Source organism: Triturus cristatus, chromosome 9, assembly GCF_964204655.1.
Source record: "Triturus cristatus chromosome 9, aTriCri1.1, whole genome shotgun sequence".
Lineage (NCBI taxonomy): Eukaryota > Metazoa > Chordata > Amphibia > Caudata > Salamandridae > Triturus > Triturus cristatus.
This window is the reverse complement of record NC_140592.1, coordinates 658,384,350-658,412,277: the sequence shown is the minus strand read 5'-3', so window position 1 is coordinate 658,412,277 and position 27,928 is coordinate 658,384,350. Positions and strand designations below refer to the sequence as shown.

Genomic DNA, 27,928 nt, shown 5'->3' with positions numbered 1-27,928 from the left:
TTTGAATTTGTAATAAACGTACATTTAATCCCATTTATTGACTCATGGGTCCTCACTGAGTAGCCAAGTGAGCTACACTGTAAATTGAACTTTTGGATGATGTTAGCTTTAGTTTATTTCTCAGGCATCTAAAAAGGTCCATCACAGGGAAATTTGGATATTCAGCTCAGTGCCCTGGCAGATGGTAGTAGAGGATGGGTTTGATTAATCAACCGCGGAGTTATGAGCCAGGAGGTGGTTTATGAATTCTTTAGGGTCTCCCATCCGAAACGTAGATCAGGTAAGAAAGCTTCTTGAGGCACTGCTACTATCTGCTCAAGTTGTGGTCATAAAATGTGCTGCTCACTGTAAGGGGGATGATTATGTGACCATTGGCAACAGATATACTGATGAGTTTGCAAAGTATTGTACTCAAAATGCTTGCACCCTTAATGGTGTGTACATAATGAAGGAACAGATGAGACCAACTACAACTGTTTCTTAACAACTACTGACACGTGAGAGGAAGTAAAGAGGCTTCAGGAAGAAGTGCCAGAGGCAGAACAGGAAAGTTCGATTAAGGCAAGTTTGTCAAGAGGGATGAGGAAGACATTTGGGTTTCAGGAAATGGAAGACCTGTGTTGCCTAATATTCTTTTGTCACCAATGGCCAGGCATTATCATTGTCCTACTCATGTAGGGAAAAATGCCATGGTCAGGTTGGTTTTGGACAGACCTGGTTTAATCCTAGGTTTAGATTGATGGCTGAAGCATTGTGTCACAGATGTGCTGTGTATCAAGAGAACAATGCAGAGAAAAGAACTGCAGTAACTTTGAGCCATATAAAAAGATCAGGCTATGCCTTCAACAGGATGCAGTTGGATTTAATTGAAATGCCCATGTGTAATGGTTTGAAATATGTCCTGGTTGTTGTGTGCATCTTTTCACGCAGGGTTGTGGCATACCCGACCAGGAGGAATGACTGTCTCACAGTTGCAAATTAGCATTTGAGAGAGTTAACACTTAAGTTCGGGTTTCTGACTTCTCTTGAATCAAACTGGGGAATGCATTTTTACAGATAAACCTTGAGAATGTTGTGTGCAGCTTTACAAGTTGAGCAGGGTCTGCATTGTAGGTATAGCTTCAGGTCTAGTGGAACAGATCAATGGAACATTGAAATCCAGGCTTAGAAAAGTGTGTGCTTCTACATCGTTGAAGTGGCCTGATGCTTTGGCTCTTGTGTTGATAAGTCTTCTCAGCATACCTGATCGGGGAACAGGATTGTCATCCCATGAGATCTCCATGGGCAGAGCTATGAAACTGACAGCTGTACCTGCAACCATGCTTGTGAACATTACCAATGACATGATACTTGATTATTGCAAAGGACTGGCTGACATGGTGCATTCTGTGTCTCATCAGGTTGAAGCCGCCACAGCCCACCTCATCAGGACCTATGCCACGGCATTAGTCCCGGAGACTGGGTGAAAAACATGTACAAAAGAGTTGTCTGGAGCCCCGCTGGTGTGATTCTTTCCAGGTTAGTCTGGTCACAACAATTGCTGTGAAGTGCAGAGGTCCCCCTTCTGTGTGCATGCTGCCTACACTCGCCAAGTTCTGTATCCCCTTGATGATGTAGCAGCACATCTCCCAGAAGTGCCAGTGGTGGTGGAGAGATCACAGGAGTAGGTTGGTCAAGCTGTTGGGGACCAGCAAGAGCCTGAAGCTGCACTTGTTTGGCCTGAGGAGGTTATTGAGGAGTCTATAGCTGGAGCAGAAGCGGGAGAGTCTTGTCCTGTAGTGACGACTGAGTTAGACTCAGACCCTTAGGAAGGGCCTAGTGCTGTAGAACCACAAGTGCGAGCAGGGGGACGTTGGTCGAGAAGGCAGGAGAGAGGGGGACTGAATCTGCAAGAAGGTGGGCTGCAGACTATTCTGGGGGACACTGAGTATTCTGATTCAAATGTCAAAGGAGGTTAAGGGATTGCTTTTAGAAGATCAACACGAGCAGGAGTACCCTGTCAGAAGTACTCAGCCCCTGAATGGACTTACTTTGCCACAAGTGACAGAGAAAGATAGTTCTGAGAAAAATTGGGATAACAGTGCAGATTCGGTTGAACCTCCTTGAACTGAACATTTTGTTTGAACTACGATTCTAACTTAGACTAACATCATAAGACTGAGACAATTAATCTGGATGTGACTATCAGTGACTTTGAACTGTGCACTAATTAGAGATATTTACATAGTTTGGTGGGAGAAAAAAGAAGGGTACAGGGGCCGGAGGCAGCTGAAGGGTTGTAAGGTTGTCCCGTAGAAGAACACGGAGTAGGGCTCAGGAAGACTCACGAAGACATTATGCATAATCTTAATGCATATTATTTGGACTTAGTTTTTGCCATTTGCAGAGGTGGGAATCGACAGACAAGACTCTGCTGCTGCAAAGTTCCTCTCAACGGTCGTGGTTTTAGAGAAGTAATGGAACTCATTCCTAACCATGGTAGATGTAGATACATGATAGCAGGCACACTAATAGTTTGCTATAGTACTAATCATGTTACTTGTAGAATTACATTCATCTACATCTAATTCAGTAGAGACTAGGCCTGCAATTATTTCAAACCCCTCATACCCTAGAGGTAATAGCTTGTATTCATTAGATGAGATAGAGTTACATGTAGATACATCTAGAGGTGATTGTTCTGCAAATTTTATTTTAAACTGCTTTATGAGTATATTGACACAGTGGATGCCAGGGATTGCTACATTTGTATTCAATTGCCTGTTTTAGCTGCAAAGGGTATCACTTATCACCATATCCCTTTGACTTATGGTGCTACTTGTAGTATTTTGATGAGCCTTATGTATGGAATGGAAGATTTTAAATATTATTTTCCAATCAGGATTTCGTTTTTTCAGAAGTCCCCATACTTGAGCACCAAAGTCAACCATTGACCCCCTGCTAAGTTTCCTGGAGTTAATAAAATTTTCTTTAAACCCATCATGGCGTTAGACATTGTCTATGCTCACAGACACAATTTGACTTGCCTTCTAACAGAGGTTGAAAAGAAATGTCTACATTTAGTTGAAGACTGGAGGAGAAGTATAGAATCTAGATCAAAATCAGACAAGAACTTTAAGAATGAACATAAGTGGACAAAGAAAGAAATAGAACATCTAGTGGCACAAAATCAGTCAGCATTGTCTCTAAATTGGTAACATAAAGGGAAATTGTGTATATTTGTGGAAAGATAATCATTTGTCAATATTTTTTTGGGAAAGAGGGAGTGTGATCACATATTTGAAGTTAGGGGAAATCGGAATTTAGGGCCTCATTAGGAAGGCAAGGAGACCGCCACCAGCATGCCATCAGTAGAGGTCCCCCTGCCTATCCTAAGTGCCGATCCGACTATAGCATTAAGAGGGTGGTCGGATTGGAGGCGGTCGGAAAGGCTGACCCTCACAGTTCTGACAGTCAGAATGATTCCTACTCCCCATCGGACCGCCTGCAATCCACAGAATGGCAGCGGTGCCTACCAGGCACCGCTGTAGGGATATAGATATTCCTTTCCTCCTGCATTTCAGCGGTGGTCAACCTGCCGTGACCAGGCAGTCAGAAACAGACTTTTGGGCCATGTAGCAGGCCCTTCACCCCCTGGGCCTCGGATATGTGCCCTGGGGGGCACCATCATATCCCAGCACCATGTGGCAGGCACCGCATGGTGCCTGCCACGCAGTGCAGGGATATGTAACATGTAGTTTATTTTTTACTGCGGCAGGTGCTTCAGACCGCAGCACCTGCTGCAATACAACTAATAGGCATTGCAACCGCTGTGGTGGCGGTCACATTGTAATTCAGCATGTGGGACTGCCATCTTGTAGGCGGGAGGTCCCCATTACGAATGGATGGGAGACGGACGGAAGTCCATCAGCCATCCTAATGAGGCCCTTATTTCTCATGTGTGATGATCCTGTTATTCCTGGAGTCTACTATATTTGTGTAGGAAATGCCTATTTCACATTGCTTGGATGTTGGCATGGTATTTCCAAAGATGTATCATGTGGAACATCTCAATGACCCTATGTGGGAAACAAAGTCCAGGTCTAAGCAAGGCATAAGTGCTGGAGAAGTAGCGGGAAATATCTTTGGTGCGATGATCCCATTGTGGATGTGATTTTGAATGACATTAAGATTAGAAAGTATTCCACTATAGTGGATAAGTTTGCTACTAGTACAGCAGGAGCTTTATTAGTTGTAGATACTGAAATGGTAGCAGCTAGGTCCATGGTTTTGCAGAATGACTTGCGTTAGACATCCTGCTGGCAAAAGAGTGAGGAGTCTGTTGGATGTTAAAGGTCCAACAATGCTGCACATACATTCCTAACAAGGAGTTGAAGAAGTTTATTAAGAATATTTCTGACCTACTCAAGGATTTGCAGGAGTTGGAAGTGACAGGTGCTTAAGAAGCCTTTGGAAGTGGACTTTCTGCAGTAGGCAAATGGTTTGGAAACTTGGGAAGTGGAATTTTTGATCCTATTCTGAAACCTCTGTTGATACTTACCCTTTGTGTCTTATTCCTAATTGTGATGATCTTTAAGGGATGTAAGTGCATGATATTCAAATGGGGAGTGAAGAGGAAGAGAGTGGATGTTGAGCTAGAGTAGAGTCAGAGTAAATACTATGACGACATGGAACATCTGGAAAAATCTAGGAGGACAACGTTAAACACCACAAATTCAAGTTTATTTTATTTGCATAGTTACTAAAAACCATTGCAATGATAAAACTACCAATAAAAAAACACAAACACAATCAATAAATATAATACACCTATACAAAATGAAAATTAGTTAAAACCCACTAAAATCTAAGTTTAACTTCATTCACATTTGTTAGAAATCTAAAATATAGTTTAGCAGCAACATTGACTGAGCCTCCTCCATCATGCTGATCACAGTAGTAGGTTGCCTTTTGCATTGATAAGGCCTTATCACCAACGGAGCTGCGAAAGATGGCCAAGACCCCAAGCTCCTTTCGCTGGACCAGATACGATGTTAAGTGCTGTGGGTGTCCCCTGAAGCTGCTTCACACCTTATCTCTAACAAGGGCCCCGCTCTGGCAGCCTGGCTCTAATACCAAATGCAAAAAGTTCCAAGTGCAGAGGTTTGTAAAATTACAATGGAAATATACAGTGCAAACAAATTACAGTGTAATAAGTAGAGCTGATCTATTGGTCAAACACCAGAAACCCTCCTTACCCCCCAGAGCCGAGATGGTGCAGAGTGCCAGAGACCAAAAGGGAATACCAGCCGATTAGCCATTGTTTCACTTTTGACGATAAGTATGGATGCTGCTATGGCTGGTTTCTGGAAGAGTCCTGATCCGGCACCCCAGTGCCCCCAATTTGGCATTTTCTTGCACTCTAGTGCAAGGAATTTTACTAGTCCACAGTTCAGCTGTGAGTTGTCAGAGGCGAAGCAGGCCAGATCGGCCTGCCTTTGGGAACAAATCCCTTTTTGGTTGAAGGGAATTTTTAGTAGCTACCTTCTTTCCTCCAGCAAAAGACACCCAATTGATGGACGGAATGCAGAACAAATCAAAACATTTACCCCCAGTCAAGAGATCTGGGTTAAATACATCATTCTTTTTTGTCACCATGCCACCCCAGTTTAGACCTGTCCATGTGCAAATCAGTCCTGACCCGGTGCCTCATGGGAACAGTCCAGCCCATACTGCCAAGCCAGATCCTCTCGGGACCAGAAACAAGCATCCTAGGACCGGCAGAGCACAGGGCAGAATACCAATGCGGTGTCACAGAAAGTGCTCTTTAGACTTTCTCGAAAAAGTGGCCTAAGGTATTTCTAGGGTGCTGGAGTGGTATAGTTGTTTAGTACCATCCAGGCATGAGCTCTGACAGAGAAAGTCACGACAAGGTTTTGGATGGTACATCTGATAAGATTTAGATCATAGATTGTGATGGCTTGATTTTCCATCAGAGGGCGGACTGGAGCAGCATAATTTTAGCTCCACTCTTTCACCTGTTGACAATGTCATATAAACGTGCATGTAGTACCATATATTTATGTGCTTTAATATCATTAATATAAAGTGGTTCACTTGGCCGAAATACTGAAGGTGCATTTGCTGTATAATTCAGACATTTGCATGAGTGTTGTTGCTGATTATTCTGCATCGCAAAGACAATGTTTTTTAAATAGTTAAAAAAACAAAAAAGGGTTCTTTTTAAAACCACATTTTATGGTTCAAACAAGAAAAACTGGATGATTGTTGAGTTTATAAGTCGTGCATGGATGATTGAATGAGTGAATGATTAGTGCCTGTTGATTTCATGAGTGTATGAGTTGTGCCTCAGTGATTGGATGAGTGGATGGGCACTGCTTGGATGATTGAATGACTGTATGAGTACTGCTTTGATGATTGGATGAGTGCATGAGTGAATGCTAGGGTGCTTGGATGAGTGCATGGATAGTGCCTGACTGATTAGAGGAGTGTATGAGTAGTGCCCGAGTGAATGGATGAGTGCAAGTGCAGTGGCTGGATGATTGCATTAGTGAGTGCAAGTGCAGTGCCTGGGTGAATGGATAAGTGCAAGTACATTGCTTGTGTGAATGGATGAGTGCAAGTACAGTGCCTGGGTGACTGCATGATTAATGCCTGAGTGATTAAATGAATGCAAGTGCAGTGCCTGGATGAGTGGATAAGTGTAAGTGCAGTGCCTGGGTGAATAGATGAGTGGAAGTGTAGGGCCAGGGTGATTGGATGACTGCCTGGGCAGTATCTGGTTGATTGCATGAGTGCAAAGGTAGTGCCTGTGTGATTATATGACTGCATGAGTAGTGCCTAGGTGGTTGTATGAGTGCATGCGTAGTGCCTGAGGGATTGGATGAGTGTATCGGTAGTGCCAGGATAATTTGATAAGTGTATGAATAGTGCCCAGCTGATTGCATGAATGTATGAATAGTAGCTGGGTGATTGCATGGATGAATAGAACCTGAGTGAATAAAAGAGTGTAGGAGTAGTGACTGTGTGATTTGATGAGTGCATGAGTAGTGCCTGGGTGATTGCATAACTGTAAAGTAATGCCTGAATGATTGGATTTGTGTACGGGTAGTGCTTGGTGGATTGCATGAGTGCATGGGTAGTGCCTGAGTAAATGGATGAGTGCATGGGTAGCACCTGGGTGATTTCATGAGTGCATAGGTAGTACCAGAGTGAATTGATGAGTGCAAAGGTAGTGCCTGGGTGAATGGATGAGTGCATGTGTTGTGCCTGGGTGATTGGATGAGTACATTGGTTGTGCCTGAGTGAATGGATGACTACAAGGGTTGTGCCTGGGTGATTCCATGAGTGCATGGGTAGTTCATGGTTGATTGGATGAGTGCATGGGTAGTGCCTGGATGATTGCAGTAGTGCATTGGTAGTGCCTGGGTGATTGGATGGATGCATGGGTAGTGACTGGGTGATTGGATGAGTGCATGAGTAGTGCCTGGGTGACTGGAGGAGTATGTGGGAGTGCCTGAGTGAATGGATGAGTGCATGGCAAGTACCTGGGTGATTGCATGAGTGCATGGGAGGTAACTGAGTGAATTGATGAGTGAAAAGGTAGTGCCTGGGTGAATGGATGAGTGCATAGGTAGTGCCTGGGTGATTGGATGAGTGCATGAGTGCATGGATTATGCTTGAGTGAATGGATGACTATAAGGGTTGTGCCTGGGTGATCTCGTGAGTGCATGGGTTGTGCTTGGTTGATTGGATGAGTGCATGGGTAGTGCCTGGATGATTGGAGGAGTGCATTGATAGAGCCTGGGTGATTGGATGGATGGGTGCATGGGTATCTGGGTAATTGGATGAGTGCATGAGTTGTTCCTGGGTGACTGGAGGAATGCACGAGTACTGTCCGAGTGAATGGATTAAACAAATGGGTGGTGCCTGAGTGATTTATTGAGTACATGGGTACTGTCTGGGTGATTGTGCCTGGGTGATTGGATGAGAGCATGGGTAGTGCCTGGTTGATTGGATGAGTGCATGGGTAGTGATTGGTTGATTGGATGAGTGCATGCATAGTGCCTGGGTGATTGGATGAGTGCATGGATAGTGCCTGGGTGATTGGATGAGTGCATGGGTAGTGCCTGGGTGACTGGATGAGTGCATGAGTAGTGTCTGAGTGAATGGAAGAGTGCATGGGTAGTGCCTATTTGATTGCATGAGTGCATGGGTAATGCCTGGTTGATTGCATGAGTGCATGGGTAGTGATTGGTTGATTGGATGAGTGCATGCATAGTGCCTGGGTGATTGGATGAGTGCATGGGTAGTACCTGGGTGATTGGATGAGTGCATGGGTAGTGCCTGGGTGACTGGATGAGTGCATGAGTAGTGTCTGAGTGTATGGATGAGAACAAGGGTAGTGCCTGAGTGACTGGATGAGTACATGTGTACTGCCTGGGCGATTAGATGAGTGCATGTGTATTGCCTCAGTGAATGGAGGAGTGCATGGGTAATGCCTATTTGATTGCATGAATGCATGGGTAATGCCTGAGTGAATGGATGAGTGGAAGCATAGTGCCTGAGTGTTTGGATGAGTGCATGGGTATCTGGGTAATTGGATGAGTGCATGAGTAGTTCCTGGGTGACTGGAGGAATGCATGAGTAGTGTCCGAGTGAATGGATTAAACGAATGGGTGGTGCCTGAGTGATTTATTGAGTACATGGGTACTGTCTGGGTGATTGTGCCTGGGTGATTGGATGAGAGCATGGGTAGTGCCTGGTTGATTGGCTGAGTGCATGGGTAGTGATTTTGTTGATTGGATGAGTGCATGCATAGTGCATGGGTGATTGGACGAGTGCATGGGTAGTGTCTGGGTGATTGGATGAGTGAATGGGTAGTGCCTGGGTGACTGGATGAGTGCATGAGTAGTGTCTGAGTGAATGGAAGAGTGCATGGGTAATGCCTATTTGATTGCATGAGTGCATGGGTAATGCCTGGTTGATTGCATGAGTGCATGGGTATTGACTGGTTGATTGGATGAGTGCATGCATAGTGCCTGGGTGATTGGATGAGTGCATGGGTAGTGTCTGGGTGATTGGATGAGTGCATGGGTAGTGCCTGGGTGACTGGATGAGTGCATGAGTAGTGTCTGAGTGTATGGATGAGAACAAGGGTAGTGCCTGAGTGACTGGATGAGTACATGTGTACTGCCTGGGCAATTGGATGAGTGCATGTGTATTGCCTCAGTGAATGGAGGAGTGCATGGGTAGTGCCTATTTGATTGCATGAATGCATGGGTAATGCCTGAGTGAATGGATGAGTGGAAGCATAGTGCCTGAGTGTTTGGATGAGTGCATGGGTATTGCCTGGGTGATTGGATGAGTGCAAGGGTACTGCCTGCATCATCAGATAAGTGTATGAATAGTGCCCAGCTGAGTGCATGAATGTATGAATAGTGCCTCGGTGATTGCATGGATGAGTAGTACCTGAGTGTTTGCAAGGGTGTAGGAGTAGTGACTGGGTGATTGGATGAGTGCATTAGTAGTGCCTGGATAATTGCATAACTGTAAGGTAATGCCTGAGTGATTGGATTTGTGTACGGGTAGTGTTTGGTGGATTGCAATGAGTGCGTGGGTAGTGCCTGAGTAAATGGATGAGTACATGGGTAGTACCTGAGTAAATGGATGAGGGAATGAGTAGTGCCTGGGTGATTGCATGAGTGCATGGGTAGTACCTGAGTGAATTGATGAGTGCAAAGGTAGTGCCTGGGTGAATGGATGAGTGCATGGGTTGTGCCTGGGTGAGTGGATGCATGGGTTGTGCCTGAGTGAATGGATGACTACAAGGGTTGTGGCTGTGTGATCCCACAAGTGCATGGGTAGTGCTTGGTTGACTGTATGAGTACATTGGTAGTGCCTGGATGATTGGAGGAGTGCCTTGGTAGTACCTGGGTGATTTGATGGATGCATGGGTAGTGACTGGGTGATTGGATAAGTGCATGAGTAGTGCCTGGGTGACTGGGGGAGTGCATGAGTAGTGTCTGGGTGATTGGATGAGTCCCTGGGTAGTGCCTGTGTGATTAGATGAGTGCATGGGTAGTACCCGAGTGAATGAATGAAATGAATGGGGGGTGCCTGAGTGATTGGATGAGTACATGTGTACTGTCTGGGTGATTGTGCCTGGGTGATTGGATGAGAGCATGGGTAGTGCCTGGTTGATTACATGAGTGCATGGGTAGTGCCTGGTTGATTGGATGAGTACCTGGGTAGTGCCTGTGTGATTGGATGAGTGCACATGTAGTTCTTGATTGATTGGATGAGTGCATGCATAGTGCCTCGGTGATTGGATGAGTGCATGAGTAGTGCCTGGGTGATTGGGTGAGTGCATGGGTAGTGCCTGGGTGACTGGATGAGTGCATGGGTAGTGCCTATTTGATTGCATGATTGCATGGGTAATGTCTGAGTGAATGGATGAGTGGAAGCATAGTGCCTGAGTGTTTGGATGAGTGCATGTGTACTGCCTGGGTGATTAGATGAGTGCATGTGTATTGCCTAAGTGAATGGAGGAGTACATGGATAGTGCCTAGTTGATTACATGAGTGCATGGGTAATGCCTGAGTGAATGGATGAGTGGAAGCATAGTACCTGAGTGTTTGGATGAGTGCATGGGTATTGCCTGGGTGATTGAATGAGTGCATGAGTAGTGCCTGAGTGTTTGGATGAGTGCGAAGGTACTGCCTGGGTCATCATATAAGTGCATGGATAGTGCCTGACTGAATGCATGAGCGGATGGGTGGTGCCTGAGTGAATGGATTAGTGCATCTATGTTGCCTAGGTAAATGGAGGAGTGCATTAGGAGTGCCTATTTGATTGCTTGAGTGCATGGGTAATGTCTGAGTGAATGAATGAGTGGAAGCATAGTGCCCGAGTGTTTGGATGAGTGCATGAGTATTGCCTGGGTGATTGAGTGACTGCATAGGTAGTGCCTAGGTGTTTGGATGAGTACAAGGGTACTTTCTGGGTCATCGGATAAGTGCATGAATAGTGCCTAACTGAATGCATGAGTGGAAGGGCAGTGCCTGAGTGAATAGATTTGTGCATGAGCAGTGCCTGAGTGATTGAAAAGTGCATGGGTGGAACCTGATTGATTGCATGAGTAGTGCCTGAGTGAATGGATGAGTGCATGGTTATTGCCTTGGTGAATGGAGGAGTGCATGGTTAGTGCCTGGATGATTGGATGAGTGCAAGGGTAGTGATTGGGTGATTGGAGGAGGGTAGTGACTGGGTGATTGGATGAGTAGATGGGTAGTGCCTTGGTGATTGGATGAGTGCATGGGTAGTGCCTGGGTGATTGGAGGAGTACATGGGTAGTGCCTGGGAGATTGGATGACTGCATGGGTAGTGTTTGGGTGATTGGCTACGTGCATGGATAGTGTCTGAGAGACTGGATGAAATGCAAGTGTGGTGTCTAAGTGATTGGATGAGTACATGGGTACTGCCTGGGTGATTGGATGAGTGCATGGGTAGTGCCTGGTTGATTGCATGAGTGCATGGGTACTACCTGGTTGATTGGATGAGTGCATGGGTAGTGCCTGGGTGATTGGATGAGTGCACGGGTAGTGCCTGGTTGATTGGATGAGTGCATGAGTAGCATCTGGGAGATTAGATGAGTGCATGGGTAGTGCCTGGGTGATTTTATAAGACCATGGGTAGTGTCTGAGTAAATGGATGAAATGCAAGGGTGGTGCACGAGTGATTGGATGAGTACATGGGTACTGCCTGGGTGATTGAATGGGTGCATCGGTAGTGCCTGGTTGATTACATGAGTGCATGGGTAGTGCATGTGTGAATGGATGACCACAAGAGTAGTGCATGGGTGATTAAATGAATGCATGGGTTGTGCCTGGTGGATTCAATGAGTGCATTGGTGGAGCCTGATTGATTGCATGAGTAGTGCCTGAGTGAATGGATGAGGGCATGTGTAGTGCCTAGGTGATTGCATGAGTGTATGGGTAGTACCTGAGTGAATTGATGAGTGAAAAGGTAGTGCCTGGGTGAATGGATGAGTGCATGGGTTGTGCCTAGGTGATTGGATGAATGCATGGGTTGTGCCTGAGTGAATGGATGACTACAAGGGTTGTGCCTGTTTGATCCCATGAGTGCATGGGTAGTGCTTGGTTGACTGGATGAGTACATTGGTAGTGCCTGGATGATTGGAGGAGTGCATTGGTAGTGCCTGGGTGATTGGATGGATGCATGGATAGTGACTGGGTGATTGGATAAGTGCATGAGTAGTGCCTGGGTGATTGGATGAGTGCATGGGTAGTGCCTGTGTGATTAGATGAGTGCATGGGTAGTGCCCGAGTGAATGAATGAAATGAATGGGTGGTGCCTGATTGATTGGATGAGTACATGGGTACTGTCTGGGTGATTGTGCCTGGGTGATTTGATGAGAGCATGGGTAGTGCTTGGTTCATTACATAAGTGCATGGGTAATGCCTGAGTGAATGGATGACTGCAATAATAGTGCCTGGGTGGTTGAATGAGTGAATGGGTAGTGCCTGGTTGATTGGATGAGTACCTGGGTAGTGCCTGGGTGATTGGATGAGTGCATGTATATTGCCAAGTGAATGGAGGAGTGCATGGGCAGTGCCTATTTGATTGCATGAGTGCATGGGTAATGCCTGAGTGAATGGATGAGTGGAAGCATAGTGCCTGAGTGTTTGGAGGAGTGCATGGTTATTGCCTGGGTGATTGAATGAGTGCATGGGTAGTGCCTGAGTGTTTGGATGGGTGCAAGGGTACTGCCTGGTCATCCGATAAGTGCATGGATAGTGCCTGACTGAATGCATGAGTGGATGGGTAGTGCCTGAGTGAATGGATTAGTGCATGTATGTTGCCTAAGTGAATGGAGGAGTACATTAGTAGTGCCTATTTGATTGCTTGAGTGAATGGGTAATGTCTGAGTGAATGGATGAGTGAAAGCATAGTGCCCGAGTGTTTGGATGAGTGCATGGGTATTGCCTGGGTGATTGAATGACTGCACGGGTAGTGCCTGAGTGTTTGGATGAGTACAAGGGTACTGCCTGGGTCTTCGGATAGTGCATGGATAGTGCCTGACTAAATGCATGAGTGGATGGGCAGTGCCTGAGTGAATGGATGAGTGCATGAGCAGTGCCTGAGTGATTGGAAAAGTGCATGGGTGGAACCTGATTGATTGCATGAGTAGTGCGTGAGTGAATGGATGAGTACATGGTAATTGCCTAGGTGTAAGGATAGTGCCAATTTGATTGCATGAGTGCATGGGTAATGACTGAGTGAATGGATGAGTGGAAGCGCAGTGCTTTGGTGATTGAATGAGCGCATGGGTATTGCCTGGGTGATTTAATGAGTGCAGGGGTAGTGCCTGGGTGATTGGATGAGTGCAACGGTAGTGCCTTGGAGATTGGATGAGTGTATGGGTAGTGCCTGAGTGAATGGATGGCTACAAACGTGGTGCCTGGGTGATTCCATGAGTGCATCAGTAGTGCTTGGCTGAATGGATGAGTGGATGAGTGCATGGATAGTGCCTGGATGATTGGATGAGTGCATGGGTAGTGCCTGGGTGATTGGATGAGTACATGGGTAGTGACTGGGTGATTGGATGAGTTTATGGGTAGTGCCTGGGTGATTAGAGGAGTGCATAGGTAGTGCCTGGGAGATTGGATGACTGCATGGGTAGTGTTTGGGTGATTGGATATGTGCATGGATAGTGTCTGAGAGACTGGATGAAATGCAAGGGTGGTGTCTGAGGGATTGGATGAGTACATGGGAACTGCCTGGGTGATTGGATGAGTGCATGGGTAGTGCCTGGTTGATTGCATGAGTGCATGGGTACTACTTGTGTGAATGGATGACTGCAAGAGTAGTGCCAGGGTGAATTAATGAGTGCATGGGTAGTGGCTGATTGATTGGATGAGTGCATGGGTAGTGCCTCGGTGATTGGATGACTGCATGAGTAGTGCCTGGTTGATTGGATGAGTGCATGAGTAGAACCTGGTAGATTGGATGGGTGCATGGGTAGTGCCTGGGTGATTGTATAAGACCATGGGTAGTGTCTGAGTAAATGGATGAAATGCAAGGGTGGTGCATGAGTGATTGGATGACTGCAAGAGTAGTGCATGGGTGATTTAATGAGTGCATGGGCTGTGCCTGGTTGATTCGATGAGTGCATGGGCGGAGCCTGATTGATTGCATGAGTAGTGCCTGAGTGAATTGATGAGTGCAAGGGTATTGCCTGAGTGAATGGAGGAGTGCAAGGGTAATGCCTATTTGATTGCATGACTGCATGGGTAATGCCTGAGTGAATGGATGAGTGGAAGCATAGTGCCTGGGTGATTGGATGAGTACATGGATATTGCCTGGGTGATTAAATGAGTGTGTCGATAGTGCTTGAGTGATTGGATGAGTGCAAGGGTACTGCCTTGGTCACTGGATAAGTACATGGATAGTGCCTGAGTGGATCAGTAGTGCCTCAGTGAATGGATTGGTGCATGTGCAGTGCCTGGATGATTGGATGTTTTATATTGGTAGTGCCTGAGTATATGGATGAGTACATGAGTACTGTCTGAGTGAATGGATGAGTTCAAGCATAGTGTCTAGATGATTGGATAAGTGTATGGATACTGCATGAGATTATGGTTAGTGCCTGAGTAAATGTATGAGTGTATGAGTAATACCTGGGTAAGTGCATAAGTAAGTATATCCTCACCTACCGCCCTGGATAAGGAAAAATCTTGATCCACAATGCCGTCTGTGTAAAGCAGGAAAGGAAGACCTTGTCCACGCAGTGTGCATCTGCCCCAAACTGAAAGATCTGAGATGCAAATTCCTGCGAGACTCATTCAAAACCTATGGTATACGGACATGCAGACAGGCAGTCAAACTTTGCTTCAATCCCAGCAAAACAAAACTAAACTGTCAGGTCGTAAAATTCTTTGAACTGGCCGGAGTCAGATACATGAGAGCTTGAGGACTGTTGATTTTAACAATGCAACACTTTAATCTGAATCAACTTGGCAAACGCACAGGACAGAGAGAACTTTTAAATACCCTTTGGTTAATTCTCTTTGCAATTTTTAATTGTCCTTTTAAATGTTTTTTATTCGACTTGTAAAGATTTTAATTAATCATGTACAAATAAAATATTTACTTACTTACTTACTTACTTGCATAAGTAGTATATCAGTGAATGGGTGACGGCACTACCCTTGCACTCATCCAATCACCCAGGCACTACCCTTACACTCATTCAATCACCCAGGCAATGCCCATGCACTCATACATTGCAGCCTGAATGCATTTTTAAACTTTCAATTTAACTCGGCAAATGAGCCCCCTTGACAAGCCTCAAACTCCCCTTTTATTGCATATACCTCACCCGTAAGCTAGGCTGTTGGTAGCCGCAAGGACAGGGTGCATTGTAACTAAAAGGTTGGTCATGTACTTTTAAGTTTTACATATCCTGGTAGTGAAAAAATCCTAGGTTCATTTTTGACTACTATGAGGCCTACCTGTCCCATGGAATAACATTGTGTTGCCTTACTACATTATAAGTGCTATCGTTTGACTGGAAACCAGGTACGGTTTCATATTTGGTGTCTAAAAAATTGTAATTTATAGTCTTCGTTAATGGAAAGTCAGATTTTTAGTTGCAATTTTGAAACTGTCAGTTTTTGAAAGTTGGCATTTTCCTGCCCAGGCTAATTTTGGCCCTGCAGCCTGTTCCCGGGTCACATGACTGGGTGTAGTTGGCAGTTGGACTTTGTTTATTTCTCACAGATAGCACTTAATGGAATGATTATCTGTGCTTGGATGGGGGTGGAAATGAGCACAGCCCCACCTGCAAACAATAGGTTGTACCCTGCATTCTCACAAACAACTTCATAACAAGTCATTTTTCAGGTAGCCAGGCTTGGACTAGGGCAGGGGGAGGCAGAAAACTGCAAGAACTTCAAAGGGAATTCTCTATAAACTTCTCTTAGTTCAAAGAAGACACCAGGTAAAAAACAGGAATCTTAGCCCACTCTAGATTTTACTTTCTGGAGTTGTGGAAGAACTCTCTGAGGACTGCTTGCTGCTGTGACCTGATGTGCACTTTAGAAGATGGCTTTGCTGCAACTGGAAGAGCTGCATTGCTACCTGAAGCTTGACTTGAACCCTCAGAGGCCTGCCCTGCTGCTTGAGCCCTGTTCTGCCTCTTGAACCCAGGACTACTAGAATGACTCAAAGGGCTAGTTGGCAGGCCTCCTTATCAGAGCCTCATGGACAGAAAAGGCTCCAACCATCTTGAACCCGCAACTAGGTCCACCCCAGTCCTGGACTCTTGTCAGTGGTGCTAAAAAGTGCCTACTAAGCCAAAATCCAAAATGTGGGACCTAGAAAATGTTTGGCTAAAAACTGCTCTGAGAACTTAGAGGAGACCGGGACCAACCTGCTCATCTATCCGCCAACATGCAGAGTAAGGTGGCCTGACTTTGTGGCAAGTCTAAAGATGGAAATCTTCCCCGGGACACTTTGTCCAGCGGCTCCCAAGCAACAATGTCTCTTCCTTGGACACTGCCTGCAGGCTTGCCTCGGTGAACTTCTACCTTCTTAACATTTTTGGGGACATTTCTTCAAATTCAGAAGGTAAGAATCGACCGGGCCCAATTGTTAGAATAGAAAAATTCATGCTTACGCATTGCTTTCTGTAAGTTAGCATTTGCACCATCATTTTGAGTTTAGACACCATTTTAGATACGGGAGCGAAAGGCCCCCGTTATGTTTCATTGCCCAAAAATGATGAAACTGTCCTCGTTAATGAATGCACTTTTCATGCGTTGCATACCTTCCTACTAGATAGAGCTCCTCTCCCACTTATCCAGTGGCCGGTGCAGGAAGATACAACCTTGCGCTTCTGAGGTAATGTACGATATGAGGATCGAAACTTAATTTTTTGTATTGCACTGTCTAGCTGCATCTGCTTGGAAACTCCACTATGGGTGTGTTTTAATCCAGTTGCGAATAGTATAATATTTATCTCTATGCTTTTAATTGTCAGTCCCTCTGCAGCATTCCTAAGAGATTGGGCTGACTGGGCTCCGTTTGAGTGTATCTGAATATACATATATTGGTTTGTATTCCCTACTGTCTGACCGACTCTTCATTTGTATGGAAGGCTGAGAGTTGGTCGCAAGTGACCGGGGTGACCATAATCGGGCCACTTCCTTCACAATCCACTTCTTGTATCTTACTTGCACTCCATCACTTTCTGCCTTATTTTTCAACTTTGACCCAGTCTTGCAGATCTAGATATCTGCAGTTGGCACTTTGATCTTTTAGGTGCTAGTTTTTACCTAAAACTTTAAAACTTCATAACTCGGTCTACTGATTGGATTTTTATTGTTTTTCTGTCATTGGTGTATATACTTCGTTTTCAGATGATATTCAGATTATCATCTCCCTCATGGAGGACAAGCATTTTAATTTGGATCAGTTGGAGCCTTGACTAAATGAGGTCGCTGACTGGATGGCTCACTTTTCTAAAGCTCAATGGTGACAAAAATTAGGTACTGGTTGTTCGCCATAATTTAAACCAATGAACATCAATTTGTTGGCCGGAATCCTTAGGTATTCAGCCCTCACAATCCACAATTAAGAACTTGGGATTCTGGCAGGACGAAAATCTCACTTTTGAGACTCAAGTTTATGTACTGCATCCACTTGCTTTGGTACCATGAGGCCACTCAAAAAGACATCAGACCCCCTTCCACTGCCCTCTCAGATGATTGTGGTCCAGGTTCTAGTTCTCTCCCGCTTGGACTATGGAAATTCCCCTTACCTCGGATGTCTGCTCTACGTACTAAAAAGACTCCAGCTAATCCAGAATGTAGCGGTGAGGCTGCTACATATGATACTGAGGCATCAATTGGTATCCGGGTCTCATGTTGCTTTGCATTGGCTGCCAGTTAAATGCAGATTTCAATTTAAGTCGCAATGCATTGGACACAGAGCACATCACAAAAAAGGCCCTCAAATATTGTTTCCCATGATTGGTTCTCATGTGCCAGGGAGATCCTTGAGATCATCAACTTTAAAGTTAGCCGAAATACCAACAGTACAGAAAGTAGGGGGGTGGAGGCAGACCTTTTGCTTTCCTATAGTAAAACTGTGGAATGAGTTGCTGACCATGGCCTTTGCACAATGCACAATGTGTGTTGCGAACAGTGGCACTGGGCATAGGGCATGGGTGCAGATGGTAAACTTTTATTTCACTGGGGCAGCATGAAAGGTTGAGACAGGCCTTAGATTAACCCTATATCCTTTCAAACAAATGACACAACATATATATATGTAAATGTTCCTTCATATACTTTTGTTCAAAATTGTACAGATTTTATAAATTCCAAAAAAGTCATCTCCTGAAATCCTTTGAGGGTTCTTGTCTCCAATGCTTCTGGACAGTTGTCCCATATCCACAATTTTGGAGCCTTCTGGGTTTTTTCATTCATTCAGAAATTTCCAACTGCGCTGTTCGTATTTAGGCCCAGGATTCTTGCATGAGTGTAGAAAAAAACACTGTTTAAGTGAAGCTCCAGTGTCGGTATTCAGGGTCAGCTAATCCCCCCTCCTTCACTCTGCTCTCTCTGTGATCTTGGACTTATAACTTTAGAGTAATAATCGTATTTTATGTAACTTTTTCACTCAATCTAGTAATTTATTAAAGTTTTTAATGGGAGCTGTCACTGTTGGCCTCATCAAGAATGTTTATTTGATTTGATCCTGAGACACCAAGGTTTATACACTGATTGTTCATCCTACTAATTTGCCTTACTGGACATAGCCCTGGATGCTTGAATGAGTGAATGATTTCATTCAAAGGCCCTAATTCCTGATCAAACGTCACTTTAACCATCCCTGAGTACCACTTACTTCCTGTCTTGCTACATTTACCAAGCATTGGCAAAGCCAATAGGTCTCGCCTATGCCAGAGCTAGTGACATTGCCAATATTTCTATTTTTATTTATTTTATTTTGAAGGTTTTATATAGCTCGAACATGACCCTTGCGGGTATTAGAGCGCTTTACAAGGAAGATAGTTGAACAAAAGATCACTTTATGTCAGATCCTAGAGGATCTATTGCCGCATGAGAGATACCAGTTTCTGGGTCAGATACCTCAGAGTGTTGTGATGTAGGGCTTTGTGAGTCATGCAGGCGATTTTTCGTTGAATTCTTGCTTCGAAAGGTAGCCAGTTAAGAGCTTTAATGCCAGGGGAAACGTGGCAGTTTCTTTTGGAACCTGTGATGAGCCTGGCTGCTGAGTTGATTGATGCTCTTAGAGGGGCTGTTTTAGATCTGGGAAGTCCACAGAGAGTCGCACTACCATTTTCTAGTCTTGGAATTACTAGTGCTTGGACTGCCAATTTGAAGTCATTTGTGGGAAGGAAGGGTTTTAATTTTCTCAAGGTGTTCATCTGAAAGTTTGCTCTTTTGTTGCGGCACTGATGTGTTTCTGCATGTTCAGATTTCTGTCCAGTGTTACTCCCAGCGATTTTGCTGAGTCAATGATAAGAGGTTGGTAGTTGAGCGCTGTTAGTTGTTTAACCCCTTCAGTGCCCATGACGAGCTGGACTCGTCATGGGCTGCGGTGGCGCTGTGCCCATGACGAGTCCAGCTCGTCATGAACTCCGCCCGCTAATAAAAAGCGCGGCACTGGGCGGGGAAAGGGGCGGGCATGCAAGGGGTTAAGCCATTCTTGTATGGATGGTTGATTGGTTGGGTGGAACAATTAGGAGGAATTCAATTTTTAGGGTGTTTAGTTTCAGGTGGTTTTCGGCCAGCCAAGACTGGGTTTTTTGTAGTGTTAGATTGAAAGATTTGATGTCCTCCAGAGATTTTATTTTTAAATATAGTTGTGTATCATCATTGTGATAATAGATATTTGAGGAGTTGAGGATATCAGTGAGCGGCTGCATGAATAGGTTGAACAGTGTATGTGAAAGGGATGAGTCCTGCGGGACTCCTAATATAACTGTGATTTAGCAATGTTTTACACCACAGTTGCTGCTGCTCTGCATAACTAAAGGTAAGTGGGGTAAAGGAGAGTGGCATGGAGTGTCATAAAGTGGAGTAGAGTGAAGTGTTATGGAGTGGCGTAGAATGGAGTGGCGCAGACTGAAATAGAGTGAAGTTGCTTAGAGTAGAGTAGTGCAGGATAAAGTGCAGAGGTGCAGAAGGCAGATGTGTAGAGTTCAGAGGTGTTGAGTGCAGTGGCATAGAGTGCAGTCATGCAGAGTAAGTCTCAGAGTGCGGGTCGTAGAGAGCAGGGTCATAGAGTGCAGAGTAGAGTGGTGCAGAGTAGAGTGGGGCAGAGAGTAGTGACGTAGAGTACAGTGGTGCAGAGAGTGGAATAGAGTGGTGTAGTGTGCAGTGACATAGAGTGCACTGGTGTAGAGTGACATAATGTTGAGTGGCGTAGAGTGTAGTGGCTTAGAGTAGAATGTTGTAGAGTATAGTGGCATAAAGTGCACTAGTGCAAAGTAGTTGGTGTAGGAGAAGTGGCATAGGGGCCCTTGGTTTTGAGAAAAGTGGTGTAGAGTGCAGTAGAGTGGCATAGAGTTTAGTGGTGCACAGTAGACTGTAGTGGCGTAGAGTGCAGTCATGCAAAGTAGAGTGTCAGTGTGCAGGCTCGTACAATGCAGAGTAGAGTGGTACAAAGTAGAGTGGTGCAGAGTAGAGTGGTGCAGAGATCAGTGACTTCAATTACAGTGGTGCAGAGTAAAATAGAGTGGCGTAGAGTCTAGTGACATAGAGTGTAATGGTGTAGAGTAGCATAGCGTGCAGTTGTGTAGAAATCAGTGGCATAGAGTACAATTTTGTAGAGTATAGTGGCGTAAAGTGAAGTGGTGCAAAGTAGTTGGTGTAAGTGCAGTTTAATAGAGTGTCTTGGTTTTGAGTATAGTTGTGTAGGCTGCATCGGCATAGAGTGCAGTGGCTTAGAGGACAGTGCTATAGCGTAGAGTGCAGAGGCGTAGAGGGCAGTGACGTAGAGTGGAGTAGGGTGGCGTAGAGTGTAGTGACATGGAGTGCAGTGGTATAGAGTCGATTGTTTCAGAGTAATGTAGAATGAGAGATGGTAGAGTACAGTGATGGGGCAGAGTGGAGTGGGGTAGACTGGAGTGGTGTAGAGTGAAGTAGCAGAGTGCAGTGGTGCATAGTATATTGGGGTACAGTGAACTGCCAAAGAGTAGAGTTGTGCAGAGTGGAGTAGAGAGGTTTAAAGAGAAGTGGAGTACAGTGTCAGAGTGCAGTGTTGCACAGTGGATTAGATTAGAGTGGCGTAGAGTGCTGTAGAGTGGCATTGAGTGGTGAAAAGGAGAGTGCTGTGATATAGAGTAGTCTGGCACAGAGTAAAGCGGTGCAGAGTAGAGTTGCGCACAGTAGAGTGGCATGGAGTTCAGTGGCAGAGAGTGCAGTGCTGCAGAATAGAGTGGCATAGTGTGCATTGGTGTAAAGTGCCTTTGTGTACAGTGGTGCACAGTAAAGTGACTTAAAATTCAATGGTGTAGAGTAGAGTGGTGTAGAGTGCAGTGGCATAGTAGAGTATAATGGTGTACAGTGCCGTGGTTCAGAGTAGATTGGCATAGAGTGCAGTGGCATAGAGTGTATTGGTTTTGAGTAAAGTGATGTAGAGTGCATTGGCACAGAATGCAGTGGTGTACAATGCAGTGGCGTAGAGTGCAGTGCTTAGAGTGCAGCAGCATACAGTGCAGTGGTGTAGAGTGGAGAAGCATGGAGTGGTGTGGAGTAGCACAGAGTGGAATAGAGTGGCACAGCCAGCAGTAGCCTAGAGTAGATTGTTTCAGAGTTGAGTGAAGTGCCATAAAGTGCAGTGGTATAGAGTAGAACGTTATAGAGTGCAGTGAGATAGAGTGGAGTGATGCAGAGTTTGGTGGCATAGAGGTCAGTGGCATAGGGTGGAATAAAAGTGGAGTGGCATAAAGTAGAATGGCAGAGAGTGCAGTTTTGCAAAGTATACTATTGTAGAGTGCAGTGGTGTATAGTAAAGTGGCGTGAGTGCATTGCATAGAATGCAGTGGTGCAGAGTAGAGTAGTGTAGAGTGCTGTGGCACATAGTGAAGTGGCGTAGAGAGCAGTGGAGTAGATTACAGTGGTGCAAAGTAGAATAGAGTGCTGTAGAGTGCAGCGATGCAGAGTCGAATAGAGTGGCGCTGAGTGCAGTGAGAGAGTACAATGGAATAGAGTTCAGTGGCATAGAGAATAGTGGCATAGAGTGTAGTGGTGTAGAGTAGATTGGGGTAGACTGCACTGGTTTTGAGGAGTAAAGTGGTGTAGAGTGCATTGGCACAGAGTACTGTGGCATAGAGTGATGAAGAGTAGAGTGGAGTGGCACTGACTGCAATGGCCCCAAGTACAGTTGCATAGAGTGGGCTGTTTCATAGTATATGTGAGAAGTTGGCCTGGTATATGCTGTCCACTAGTTATAGTGGGCACCTTGCACCAGTCCAAACAACCCTTATTGATGATTAGGGTAAAGACAACATTTATTGAAAGCTATCCTAGTGGTAGCTATGGAGAGCAGCCTTCAGGCTAAGTCTCGAAGGAATGTAAAGCAGCTTGGTGTACCAGATTATAACCTCCTGAATGACCAAATGAAAGGAGAACCACACAAAGTATATATATAAAATATATGTATTTATTACTAAACACTCTCTACTAACCTCTTTATGAGATTAGAGAGTAAGGCACACAATATTACAGTTCTAAAACGACAGTAAATAGCAAAATATACAATGGGCCCCAGGATGAGACCAAACCATATATTAAGAAAGTGGTATAAGAACCACGACTTGACTAGATACAGTGCCTAGAGCACGTAGAATCGCATGGACCCCAAGGAACCACCCAAGGTAGTGACACAGGGGACCCACGGGGGACGCGTGCAGTGTGAGAACACAGCCGCGAGCTCCGTAAAACCCTATGGGAAAGTCTCAGTTGGAATTTTAAAGATTAAGGACACTTAGGAGAGGACTTTGAGCAAACTTAGAAGGTTCTAAGGCCCACACCCACAGGAGCACAGGGGTACTCATGTTACCTAACCCAGGGAAGCTGGGTGCATAGGTGTCAAATGGTGTCGGGATTCTTTGCTGTTTTCAATGGCGAGATGCTGCAAAGTGCTGCTGCCATGAAGAGGAAAAGTGTCCAGTGTGATCCAAGCCTAGATCGGAGATGTGAAGAACCTGAAAGCAAAGGGGACAGAGTCTGGGTCACTTCAGGGTGACCAGGGGCACAGTAGACCAATGCCCACCAATGTTGTGTGTTTCAGGTGCGAAGAGGTGAAGCTTGACTCCACTGCCACGGGACCAAGATACGTCAACGATGATGACCACAGTCCACAGGAGAGCTGTCCCACGAAGGGTGTCAAGTGTGGGGGGTCAGTGTCCGGATTGGAGACCAACAAGCCTTGGCAACGGCAACCCATGCGGTGAGAGTAAAAGGGCTTTGGTGTGGACCAGCAAGGTCCTGTGGACTCCCCAAGTGATTGAGAGTCAGGGCACATCTGGAGCAACCAGGTAAGCCCGTTGAAAGTTAAAGTACCCTTCTCAGGGACCCACAAGTCGACGGACAAGGGATCATGAAGGGACCTCGAGAGGAATCACTAAATACCAGCCCACGGAACACTCGAGGAGTGTAGGCCAGTAGTCTTCAGTCGAATCACTGCTCAGGGTCTGGACTACAAGTAGCCCAAAGCACAGCCTCAGGGATTGCCAAAAAGCATATCCTGCTGTAAATGTGCACAGTGTCTAGGGGTTCAGGTTGCACGGTCCCCACGAGGGCTTTGGATCTCAGGATTGCTGAGAGCACAGATCAACCTCGGGGAAGCTTGGAAACTCACCTCCTGTGTTGCAAAGTCTTCGGAGCCCTTCAGGAGCTGCGTACTTGCAAACCAGACAGATGCGTCTTTGGTGCCTGCTTTGCAAAGGAGTAACTCCTTTACTCCAAGGGAGATTCTTCGGTCATCCAACGTCGTGTAGATAGTTGAAGTTCTGGGATTCTGTAGCAGAGTTTCGTCCAGGTAAATCTAAAGTCCTGTAGCCAGGGGTTCCTACTTTATACCCAAGGAAGGGGTGGGACAATCTCTGGGGACCTATATATGGGAGGGTCAGGACAGAGGGGTGGCTACACCCATGTCTTTTGTCCAGTTTCGTGCCAGAGCAGTGGCTGGTAGCCCCTGCAACCGGTTTGAGCTGGACTATGCACAGGGACACCAAATGTGCCCCCAGTGCAGACATCAAAGCACTCTTGGAGTGCACCCACCCAGCCCCAATACACTAAAGCCTATCTGGGAGGTGGTCATGATGCAGCGCGGAGTGCAAAATCCCTCTCTACTGCCACGGACTAAAGATCTCACACACACATACTATCAATACATCCGCTGGTGGTGCCCATAACACCAATACACACTCACCATCAGTCCGTGCGAGAGGCGATTATCCTTCCAAGCGCTGAATAATGAGGGAGGAAGTTGCCATTCATATTTACCTATTCTGGCTAAAGTCGTCCTCTATGTCAAATCTGGCAGTCGTGCAAATCTATGCCCATCAATTTAGCAGATTAAGTTCATCAGGATTTTGGGCATTAATTCAGTCCGTCAAAGATTCTGGCTAACAGCTGTCCTGCAGTGTCACCGTCCTCTCCGTCAGCATATCATCAGGAAATCGAAGGAGCGACTCCTGACCTCTCTATTCTACCATAATTTATAGTAAAAATCATTGACAATTTGTATCAAAAACGGGTCGTCAAAGGTTCTGATTGGTCCATTGGAATCGTTTGACAGGATTCTCATCAACTAAAGTCTCTGATGTCATTGTTCTTGAATTATCCGGTTTTTAGTAGCATTATTATTGTTCATTCAGAAAACCTGGCATGCATCCCAGAGCAACCTTGAAGGGTACATGTTCATCTGGGGTCAGGTTCAGGCCACTGTGTATCTGTTATCAGCGCAGGCGCACTTCACCCAAGCCCTGTTCAGCGTTGGCAGTCGGGTTAGGCACCAAAGTCAGCCATCTTTCGATAGGCCAAAATTGACAACTTAAGCAAAGAAACAAAAAAAAAAACGTAATTAATACATAGAAATTACTAATAAAATGTTATTCCCTCGCTAATACCCATATGTGTGTGTATTTATCTAGCCAAAAGCAACACTCAATGCGGTTTATACGTACAAAATAAAGCATGAATCACAAATACATCACTAAAGCAACATATAACATGCAACATTCTATTTATCTATCATTAGTATGCGTACGGAATTTAGTTCACGTAATTAATTAGGCCATGCAGATGCAAATCCCACGTGTATTTCGGTCATCAATAAGGTTGGTTAGTTATTTCCACATCACTCCAAACCATTAGTACGATTATAATTAATGAATTAAACGACATGCAAAACGGGGTGGGTAAACAAAATTTTGCATAACCCGCTCCAGCAATCCCCCCTTTGGTGATTTTATCACCACACGACCCAAAATTTTGTTCTGTCTTTACGGAATCTTTAAAATGTTTTCTTGCTCTTAATCATAATTCAGTTTCACCTACGTCTTCTCTTTTTACTGATTCATACATACTCTCCTTCCACTCCTCCAATTCTATTTCTTCAATTTCTCTTTCTTGTTTCTTATCTTTTCTTTTTGAATTTTCTCTTTTTATTCTTTTCTTATTTTTCTTATTTCTACAGCACATACAACATAATCTTATCATTAAAACTATGCAGATTACACATGATAATGGGAACAATATTTTACCTATAAGAGTACTACCTATTTTTACTAAGAAATTCTTATTAGCAGCTATTTTCTTTCCAATTCTATTCCAAACACTTTCAACCTCCAGTGGTGCAAGTTCATCATGCAATTCAGTAATATTCTTAATATAAGTTTTCAGAACTTTGCTTTCGTCAGGAATGTAAGTACAACAATGTTGAACTTTCAGCATTCCACAGACTCCACCCTCTTTTGCCAATAAAATATCAAGGGCAAGTCGATTTTGCATTACCATAGCACGCATGGCAACCATTTCAGTGTTAACCAATAAAAATCCTCCAGCGGTGCTTGTTGACAAGCGATCCACTACTGTTGACAATTTTCTAATTTTGTTTACATTCAGAGTTATTCCCACTGCTGGTATCAATGCCTAAAAAATATCACCTACAATTTCTGACGAAGATCCTCTCTTGGTTCTAGCTAAATGATTACTTAAGCTATGTACACCATCTTCTCCTCTATCCATATGAAAGATTTTTGGAAAGACCAGGCCTACGTAACATGTGCCATACCAATGGTCTAGCAAACGATAATATGCCCTGTTCCCACAAATAAAATATAATCCAGGAAAGACTGGATCTCTTCCACCTTTGAATCCTCATCCACCCATGATTCGATATGTATCATGGCACTCACTATTACCTAGAAAATAATTATCATACGCCGTTTGATTCCTTCGAATGCAAAATTTTCCTTTCTGAGGCCAATCTAAAGCTATAGTTGGACTAGCTTCTCCTTTCAAATGTTTTTCTTTCTCTATATCCCAGATTGTTTTCTCCACTTTCCCTTCTGCTGCTTTCTTTTGCATTTTCAATCTCCTTTCCTCAACCATGTCTAGGAATGTCTTTTCCTCCTTCTTCAAACTGCATGTCAAATTGTTTCTAAAAATATACTCTAATGTTAGTTCCTTAGTTTCTAAGAAAAATTCACCTAATACCTTAGCAGGTTTTACTTTGTTCAATTTATTATAAGAAGGCACTTGCGCAAAAATGTTATCTACATCTGAAAAATAATATTCTAATTTCCCTGTCTCATAAAACAAACTAGCTATTACACTATATGTTATACCATACGTTGCTGGAAGGTGATGATATGTCACTCCCTCAAAAACAGATGCAGGTAACTGCATACATATATAGCAGTCCCGTACGTCCATTGTCTTTACATATTCATACAATAATTTTGAAAACACATTATTAGAAAAATCTGTTATTGACCTGTCTTTATGCAAATAATTTTTATCTATTCTAGTTGGAACTACCTTTGGAATCTTCCCTATATTAGTTTTATTCTCACTATGTCCTTCTAATGTGTCTATAGTAGCCTTAAAAGAAAGGACAAGAGCAAGGATGCTCCGTAAAAGCATTAATAATCCTGTACAACAACAACACATTTTACACCATCTTTTCATGAATGTACATCTACCTTTACTACTTTCTATGTTAGCCATCTTGTTAGAACGGACCGTGTCTTTTGACTTAGCCTCTTTTACTTCACAACTAGTTTTTCTAACCTAAGGTTCTAACACCTATTTGGTTCTACCAGCCACTATTTTTAATTCAGTATCTTGTTTTCTTCATCAATAGTTTTCTTAAGTTATTCAGTTTGGCATCTCATCGTTCTTCACTCTCCTCTCGTCTTCCAAATATGGATTTTCCTGAACTTCCGTTTCTTCTTCTCCAATGTCGGACAAGAGAACTCTCAGGATTTCCGATTCTATTTCATCCTCAGCCACTTTCAGTACAGCCTCCTCTGGATTTCCTTGACTATCTGCCTCTTCTCCCTGTTCAGGCTGAGCCACGTACGTCCATTCTGGTGACTTATACTTCTGGTTAGGTTTCCTTGTTCTTCTACTCTCTTTGTCTTCAGTTAATTCGTCTTCTTTTGATTTCTCTTGACTTGTCACTTCATTCACCTGTTCAGCTCTCGGTGAATTTACTCGTGTCCGTCTGTATCTCCGTTTCCTTATTTTATTGGGCCAAACATCATCTCTTGCAACTCTTTTTACTTTACTTCCTTTGTCATTCTTTTCATTCCTCCAAGCTCTCTTTCTTAGAACTCGACTTTCAGGTATCTCAT

General features: G+C 44.5%; 1 protein-coding gene across 3 annotated transcripts in view; it reads left to right on the top strand.

The window, feature by feature from the left end:
* Positions 1–27,928, top strand: part of LOC146798451 (prolactin-releasing peptide receptor-like) — a 374,165-nt gene that overhangs the window by 79,530 nt on the left and 266,707 nt on the right. The window contains exon 1 of one of the 3 annotated variants that reach the window (XM_085627970.1): positions 1,415–1,518. The exons of the other annotated variants lie outside the window; for them this stretch is intronic. Coding sequence (XP_085484096.1) covers positions 1,472–1,518 — 47 coding nt within the window. The 5' untranslated portion in view covers positions 1,415–1,471. Of the gene's footprint in view, positions 1–1,414; positions 1,519–27,928 lie in introns of those variants that run through there. 3 annotated transcript variants of the gene reach the window in all.